Here is a 9,445-nt window from a genome sequence, read left to right on the forward strand (position 1 = left end):
TTGTATTGGATTCAATATAAAAAAGCTGTATTGAGTCCAATACAAAGAAAAATGCATATATTATATATATATATGCTGCTGTACCCCTACAGCACCCCTACCCCCTATTATAAATTATATATTTTATTTTTTTAACATATTTTTTTTTGTTTTTTTAAGTTTATTTTTAAATTTATTAGCTATTAGACATGTGTCTGTGAGTTATGCCTAAGAATTATAAGCCTACAATGTAAAATAAAATTCCATGCAAAAAATGGTACTGCTTTTTGCATGGAAATATGGCCAGAATCAGAGGGAGGTAATGTACAGTGCTGTGTTATATGTTGGCCATATATCCTGTTTATTAATAATAATAATAATAATAATAATATTAACCACAAAAATCCTTTAAAAAAACAAACAAGGCTAAACTTTCACTTTTATTTTGCTATTTTTGCTGCAGAATTGCAAATATTATCCACAAACAGCTGCAGAGGAAAAAGAAAAAACACTGAGAATGGAGATGATTGTACATTGTTGCACCGGTCACGATTGACTTGTTACTTTGTTGCACCTATCATGATTAACTTGTTACATTGTTGCACCGATCACGACAGACTTGTTACATTGTTGCACTGATCACGATAGACACGATAGACATTGTTGCAGCCTCGTGCCACCAACTGTTATTTTTCAACTGGAGTAGAACGTTGACCTAGTTTGGGCTGTTCGCCAGGTAAATGTCAATAAAGCTCGTTTGATCAAAAAAAAAAAAAAAAAGAGCCACGCGAACTTTGTACAATGTTTAAATGTATACATCAGACAAGGCTCTCCAATATTTCACTAAAAAAAAAAAAAAAAAAGCTGTCAGCACTGGAGGCCGGGCAGGACTGGGGAGGCGGATTCAGATGAGCTGGAGACAGCAGAGCTGCGAGATCGAGCCCAGGCAGAGCCGGAGGATTATATCTCCAACACAGGGTGCATTGCAATCTCCATGACAAGGAGAAATCACCTCCAGGAATCAATGTTTGGGGGGGACATCCCTTGAAGACCCTCCAAGCCTTCTGCAGAAGTTGCACCCAGCAATGAATGAGATCTCTGGACCTTGCCTGGGCTTTGCATGTGTTGTATAGCAGATCAGTGATGCTAGCTGGCAGACTTTGATCTTCATTGGAGTCCTTTGCTGTAGACTTTTCTATTTTTTTTTTTTTTTGCAAAATTGCTCACCATGGCCAAGCATGCCCAAGGAGGGTCTGCAGAAGAGCTCAACAAGATCCCAGATGAGGAGCTGCTGAGATGGAGCAAAGAGGATCTTATCAAGAGGCTGAGGAAAGTGGAGGCTGAGAAGATGAATCTGATGGTGGAACATGGCAATCTGATGAAGGATGTGAACCGGAGGCTCCAGCTTCACCTGCATGAGATCAGAAGCTTGAAGGAGGTCAATCAGAAACTTCAGGATGACAACCAGGAGCTCAGGGAACTCTGCTGCTTTTTGGATGATGACAGGCAGAAGGGGAAGAAGTTGTCCAGGGAATGGCAGAGGTTTGGCAGGCATACTGCCACTGTGATGTGGAAGGAGGTTGGGGTTTACCAGCAAAAGCTGAAGGAGCTGGAGGCCAAGCAGGAGGCACTTTTAAGGGACAACCTGGAGCTGAAGGAGATAGTCCTCATGCTGGATGAGGAAAGGAATGGAGCTGGTTCTAGGAGTTCCATTGACAGCCAGACCAGCCTCACCAATCTCAATGGGGGTTCTGGTACCAGGGATGTAGGCGATGGCAGCAGCACCTCCAGCACTGGCAGCGCAGGGAGCCCTGATCATCACCATCACCATAAACCAGTGGAGAACACTAAATCTGGAACCATCAGGAGATCTGCAGATGACCTTTCCACCTTGCCCCACCACAGGAGTATTCCCAATGGACTGAATGGTAAGTGCCCACCCATTGCCATTAATATTACCCAGGTGATTTGTCTTTGAAATGCTCAGCATAATCTGCATTTTAATTAGAAATCGGTCATTTATTTGCCTTCATTGCCAGAACCAGCAGGAAAAGAGATCTGTTCCCGGGGAAGAAGGAGGCAAACTTTTTATAGGAAATGTTCCTCTTCAGCTAAACAAATATTTTGTCTCCTTTTAAACCAATATTTCCTTATTGCTTGCAGTGTAGCGTTGTGTTGATTTGGGAATCTGGCTTGGTTTTTGCTTTTCTCTATTATTGTGCCATGCTTTGTGTTATCTGTGGCTGAGCATTGGTCGCTATGATCGGGCGAAGAGATTCTTGCTGCTAAATACACAGATTCTTAAAGGGTCGTCCTATGATGTTTTAGGTCACCGTTGGTGCTGCCATGTTGTTGCCTATCTCTCTGGTTGATCAATAGGGAAATGCCCTGGAGCCTAATGCTCCAGGTACATTTTGTACGGCAATGTTTCCCAACCAGAGTTCCTCCAGTGGTTTCTTGAGCAATTTGTGCCTCCCTGGTTCGTGTAGGTGACATCAATGATCTTTTTGGCTACCTATAAGACCCCCCCCATTTTCCTAGTGGTTTTGTGGGGCTGTCAACTCAACTTAAAAGCAACAATCTCCTTACCTATACAAAACTTTATAACTGCTAATTGGCCAGCTTTTACCAAAAATTCAAATCTTACATTTACAATGACTTATTGTTAAATGATTGCAGCATGGATTGGATGTGATCACAATACCCAACACCGACCGCTCCATATGTGTCACTACTATGTGTTATTGTTGCATGGATTCCTTTTTTTATATAAAATTAGGATAAGGACTGTGTATAGGTTTGTTGGGAACTTCTGACAGTTTTCAGTGACATTTTCCTGTTATAATACTGGGAGAGAATAGGAAAAAATGCTAGCATTGCAAGGATAAACTGCGTGATACGGTTATTAGGTTCTGAATACATTACTTGTTATGTAACTTGGACCAGCGGTAATGTTTTGGCGGCATTTGTGTTAAAAATTAGTGAAAGTATTTGTTTTCTGCCCTTCCAAATTTGCATGGAAAATGTGTGGTTATATTATTTCGAATGGTATATTTGTGTGTTTGCTATTTTTATGTTTTTTTATGAGACAAATAAGATTTTATTTGCTATCCTGAATGTTATAGTGTTGCAGTTTTGCACAGGTGTTACCAGTGTTCTGTGTATGTAGTGTGATTGAAGTGTTACACTGGTAAGCAATCAATTCTATTTCAGTATTTGGGGTCTGATAAGGACATATGGATTCTAGCTGTCATTAGTTTTTGCACCTTTTTGGTGTGTTTTATTGCTGTTCCAATGACTGCATAGATTACCTTCTTTACCTGGCTGTGATCTGCAGACAATCCCAGCAGGGATCTGATTTACACCACACACAGCCTGATCTGTTACAGGATCCCTTAGCAATCCAGGACCTAATGTTGTACTTCTTTGGTTACTGTCAGCTAACATTAGATGCACATTCAAAAGTAAAAGGAAAAAAAGATCCTCGCTGAAATAGGTCGGGTTTACTATGGCAGGTCACGTGGTTGGTGCCAGGGTGGTACGGTCTCCAGCAGAGGACCTTACAAAATTGATATTCCGGCACAACTGCATGGTGGCTTTGCCCGACCATACTGCATGATCCTGAGCTTATGTCATGTCATTGAGTAATGCAGGGATGCAGAATTTGTCTTCATATAATAAAAAGTGGTAAAACTTTCTGCCTTGGTCTAGCCAGTTGGTGGCATTGCCCGGGCATCCCCCCACTATTCTCCATATTGCCAGGTATTGCATGACCTACACCTTTGACAATTGGGTACTGCAATGATGAATATGTCAAAAAGAGTCCATTGCTTAGCAGAGTCCCCCTCCTACTTGCATGCTTTGGCCCTCTCCTCTATAGCCAATTACTGTCTGTCTTGCCCCTTCTCCTTCTCCCTTTCCTTTACTTTTCTATTTACCCTTAATGTAGCAGCCATTGGAAAAAACAAAAAAGGAAAAACTTTGAGGTATTTCAATCTGTTGGGACTATTGACATTGAAGTGCTCAACATAAGTCTTGGGATTTTTGGATTCTACACAAGGAAGTAAATCCTAAGTCCTAAATCCTAAAGTCGTACCTAAAATATGTAAAATGCTCTTTATGGGCCGATGGTTGTTTAAATAAATGGTCTGGTAACAGGTTCTCTTTAAGAGAAACACAACGTAGCAAATTGGAAAGTAATTGTTTTTAATAACTAGCATTTGTGATGCTTGGGAACCCCTCACCTGATTGTTACAAGAATTGCTCAGTAACGTCACTTGTGTTTCCACTCGGTAACCGAGCCCTCCGTTTGGTTATTGAATCAGGTGCTCTGGGATCAGCTACTAAATATCTTTGCTTTCCATTCCAAGAGTCTGTTTGTGTTTGTTTGGTGTCAGGGATAAGCCGTGTACACAGTACACCAGTGGCTTCAGGAGTCCTTTGAACTGTGTGTAAACATTTGTGGGTTTGTTGTAGGTGGCCCCAGCAGAGGCAAGGCCTGTATTTGGAAATATAACACCGGGGTCATCAGACTTATGAAAGATGATTCATAGTACGAAGATCATTTTACACACAACAATCCTACTCTTCTACAAAAATATAACTCCATTTGCAAGATACATATTAGACGTTGGCAGATGATATCCTCCTGCTTCCATTTGTTCTGTTTGCCACCGTGCAAAGTTTTTTTAACTGCCATTGGCACCGCAGTTTCCCTGGAAAAGTGTTATAGCCTCTCAAAATGAATTTTTTTTTTTGATTGCTGCTTTGCTAATATATAGGAAATAGAAGCTAAAACTGATTAGGGCTCCCATTGATGTAATGCATGTTACATTGATGTTCTGAATTATTGGCACTCAATGTGCTATTGCATGATTTCTTGGGCCATAAGGATGCTAGATTTTTGTCACCCATTCAAGTGAATATTGTCTAGGGTGAAAAGCTTCGCTGCAGGTGTCCCTCAATGTCATTGAATAATCTCCTATGCAGGTTCACTATACAACCAACTGCTATGGAAATCCCTGTTTCTGGGTTCTACCTTGTCCTCACCCCTTTCACAGGACAAGTTGTAATGAACGTTACATTGGTGTTCTGAATTATTGGCACTCAACTAATATTAATAATATTTAATATTAAACAGGATTTATATAGCGCCAACATATTACGCAGAGCTGTACATTAAATAGGGGTTGCAAATGACAGACAGATACAGACAGTGACTCAGGAGGGTAGGACCCTGCCCAGAAGAGCTTACAATCTAGTAGATGTGCTATTGCAACATTTCTGGGGCCATAAGGGTGCTAGATTTTCATCACCCATTCAAGTGAATATTGTCGAGGGTCAAAAGCTTTGGTGCAAGTGTCCCTGAATGTCATTGACCAATCTCCTATGCTGGATCTTGGTTCTTACTTGTCCTCCCCCCTTTCATAGGACATCTTCATTCCTAGATATTTCAGCCACGATATTCGGAAATGATTGTTTCAAGTGACAATTGATACACCCGTGTCAGGCTTTAGATTATGATCACATAAAGAATTTGCAAAATGAATACAGTCCATAACTTTGTCTGTAACAACATTCCTTCACCTTTATATTACATTCCAACACATTGAGAGCGCATCTTGACAGCACTTTGTATTTTCAAGTTTGAATTTACCTGTCCAATCTTGCTCCAATTTTTTTTCCTTGCATTTTTGGATCCTTGTTAGCAGTAATGATACAATAACTTTCTATAGATGTATTTTAGTAGAGCTACACTTGGACAAGGAAATCTCATCTACTTTTTTGAAGGACAAGAGGTGATTTGTATGCACTATATCTGTGCTTGGATGAGACTTTTTTTAATTACTGTACCAGCAGTTAATTTCTTAAAAGCTGCCATTCACCCTTGTCCCGCCTGCTACAAGTATTCTCAAGTTGGATGGGTCAACTACATGTGGCCCCCATCGCTTGCGGTGGTTTCTCCTGCTGGCTCGCACACCCAGTCAGTAGTGATGTACAAACTGGCAGTAGGCACCACAACCAGCTAACTGGAAGAACAGGATTTCACACTTCCAGAAATCTATGAATACTTTTAGTGGCTAGGATAGAAACAAAGTATTGACTTCAAGGAAAGGCACACTAGTATGGTAAGTATGTGACGGCTTTTGAAGCAGGGACTTTATGCCCAGTGTTCTCCCCGGCCCCTTTTATCTGGGCGTACCACCTGGCACTTGGCTGCAGCACAACCGGCTGTTTTTGGGTGGTTACTGAAGAGTTGGGTCACAATACAAGGGCTGTCACCCACCTACAATTTCTTCCCACCCAGCTTCAAAAAATGTCCGAACATCGATGTGTACCCTGTGCGGACAGGTCCATTTAACATGGCAATGTAGATCCTGACACTTCCAATCTTTTTAATTTGGCAGCTTTTAGTAAAATTAATACATGATAATACATAAAGATTCAGGCACTTTTTGTGAACGCTGTCTTCCAATTTTTGGGTTGTCGCTCTGTCACATGAGCCTTAATGGAGACTAGAAGTAGCCACACCAACCTACATTGGTGATGCCATTGATGGTCCACTGTAAGGACTTTTAGAAAGCCGTTCCAGAGCAATGCTGTGTAGCCACATTGGAGTGAGTACATATAGGCAAGAAAACATAAAAATGTAAACATTTGGTAACCAAAAATGTCCATTTATGATAGCAAATAAAATGTTATTCAATTAGGGTTTAGATCTAATTTTTTGCTTCTTTGGCCTTCTGATGATCAGAGAGAAATCTTTTGAGTTGCTCTCATCATAGAAGCAAGTTTGAACAGAGTGAATGCCGTCCGTATGAAAAGAATATTTACTTAAAACTTTTCAGAAGCAGCCCCTCCTCCGCACGTCTTTGTCGCTTGTGACTTATTTGCTTTTAGCAATTGTTTGTCGTTTCATTGTCAAACAAATTGTTTCTTGAAGGAGATAATCTATAGGGGGTTTCCAGTTTCCCACGACTTCAAAACAGTCAAATTGTAATGAGCTTCTATAATATTACAATCAGTTCAATCTCAATGTGTACACAGCAACCTGAATTCTCAGCAAGAGAACTTCCAGGGACATTGCGGTGGTAAAGCTAATATTTTGAGATGTCTTAAGGTGGGCTTACACTGGTTGAAGGGTGGATGGCTGGGTGAATGATCAATATCTACCAGATATTGATTGTTTTCCTGCTTACCATTGTGCACCTATCAACCAGCCCAATACTTTGCATGATAAATTACCCCCCCCCCCCCGCTCTGACCTCCAATAACAAGGAGGACTCCTCTAGTTACAATGATGGTGATCATCTCCCCTCCTATTGTGTGAGACTTCCCCCACCTCATAGATTGTTAGCTCCTCGGGGCAGGCTCCTCTGTAATTGTCTGTCATTTGCAACAGCTATTTAATGTACAGCGCTGCGTAATATGTTGGTGCTATAAAAAACCTGTTTATTATTATTATTATTAATAATAATAATAATAATAATAATATGAATCAGAGCAAGGGGAAGATTCATCAAGAACAGGAATTTACAATCAATATATTAAACAAACATTCATTGGGGGAAATCTTTTTCAATATATTTAATATGTATTAGAGTATTTTATTGAATTTATTAGAAGTTTTGGCCAGTGTGTGTCCACCTTCAGAGAACTATGGCATGCTACAATCCCATTCCTTTGCCGCAACAGGCTTAAGATGAATCTGCCATTAAAGAATATCTAAATCCAAAAGCATAAATGTAATATTTCATCTTACAAATCTGTAGTTATTGTGGCTGCATTTGTTTTCTTTTTTAAACTGTATTTTTTCTTTTATTTTCAATGTTTATTCTGCCAGTAAAGTGCTTCCTTTCCTAGAGGGACCATACTCACTCGCTGTATGGTATGGAGGAGCAGCGTTGTCACCCTACGCTATTTTTGGATATGGACTACAAACACCCCATTCCTACCCAACACACTTTTATTTGCCGTTCTGTCCACTTGGAAGCATTGGGTGTTTCCATGTTCCAGCTCTTCTTGCTACATTCTTTCTAGCTAAAATTCCATTGTGAAAATTTTGCGATTTTCATTGCAGAATGCCCAGTTGATGACCCTTCTGCAACAAAACATTATTACCTTCCTGATTGCTATCTTTTTCTTTTAATGTGCATCTTGGCTTATGATGTTGGGATATACCAGGAATCCCAGTATTTCCAGAGGACCGATTGAACCTCCCGTGTGCATGTGTAGGGGTTCCGTCATCCCAACCTGGCCAATCAAGATGGCCAATGTACTGGAAGAGGAGCTGAAGAAGGTGGCAGCACCCGCAACAGAACAAGGACAGCTGAGTTTATTTATAATATTGCAATCAGGCAGGTGAGGCTGTTTTATTGCAGAAGGGACATTCCTAGCCACTTTTATTTATAGAGTTTATTTCCTCTTCATGTGACTACAGAATCAGCAGGCAGCGTTGGAGACCCCTTATAATAATCACATCAAATATGCAGACCCGGAAACTCACCAATGATTTCCAAGAGATAGATGGGTGTTTTAGCTCTCCACCATCTACCAAAAAAATATGTAATGTTTTTGGGGTACTGACTTCAAAAATGTTGATGATTGCAGTCATGTGATCTGCCTTGGCTGCGTCTACCTGTATGGATTAGATAACCAATTACTCATTTCCTCCAGCGGGTTTGTGTCACAGGTGTAGCCGGTCCAAAGTCCTCACTGCCACCAGTATACAGTAGGAAGCCTCTTATCTGGCTTCAGATGACAGCAGATTCCTGTGGACAGGAGGGAACACATGGCAAGTGTTTGTGTACAGAGCGCTGCAGGTGAAATTCTAGGAATCTAGAAAGTCCAGTTCCATCTATTGTCTCAGCGAAAGCATTGTATTCCACAAGGAAGTTTCCTGCAATCACAATGTCACATTTCTGTAAAACCTTGTAGTGTGCTGTCATTGTACCGGGGCCGATGTTTACTTCCACTGCTACAAAACATTAGAATTGTATTTCTTGCTAATCTGTCCAATTCTGACGGTTTATTCTGACATGAATGGAGGAGCTAAAAATATAAAGGAGCAATTTCAGGTAGAAAGGAAACTGGTTGGTGGTCTTGCAAACATTGCAACTGTGCTGTAGACAGATTGTCGCCATAAAAAAACAGAGATGATATAATAAAGGTTGAGGAGATATTCTTGAGATAAATTATTACAAAGGGAGGGAGCAATATACTAAGGGTCTAATTCTATAAAGAGTGGAGAGGAAAAACCAGGATAATACCAGTATAGGGATGGAGAGGATATACTAAGGGTATATTACCTAAATGGGTAAAGAGGATATGGTAGGGGTATACTACATAGGGGATGGAGAGGATATACCAGGGGTATATTACTACAAGGGGAGGGCAGGAGGATATACTAGGGGTATATTACTACAAGGGGAGGGGAGGAGGATATACTAGGGGTATAATACTACAA

At 40.6% G+C, this 9,445-nt stretch overlaps 1 protein-coding gene across 2 annotated transcripts in view; it reads left to right on the top strand.

Annotated features, from left to right (window-relative positions):
* Window positions 1-874: 874 nt before the first annotated feature.
* CCDC85C (coiled-coil domain containing 85C) overlaps window positions 875-9,445 on the top strand; it is a 94,996-nt gene continuing 86,425 nt past the window's right edge. Inside the window, exon 1 of one of the 2 annotated variants that reach the window (XM_072429009.1) lies at window positions 875-1,907. In XM_072429009.1, coding sequence (XP_072285110.1) covers window positions 1,208-1,907 — 700 coding nt within the window. In that variant the 5' untranslated portion in view covers window positions 875-1,207. The remainder of the gene's footprint in view (window positions 1,908-9,445) is intronic. The other variant, XM_072429008.1, reaches the window with a different exon arrangement.

The sequence above is a fragment of the Pyxicephalus adspersus genome, chromosome 12 (genome assembly GCF_032062135.1).
Source record: "Pyxicephalus adspersus chromosome 12, UCB_Pads_2.0, whole genome shotgun sequence".
Classification (NCBI taxonomy): Eukaryota; Metazoa; Chordata; class Amphibia; order Anura; family Pyxicephalidae; genus Pyxicephalus; species Pyxicephalus adspersus.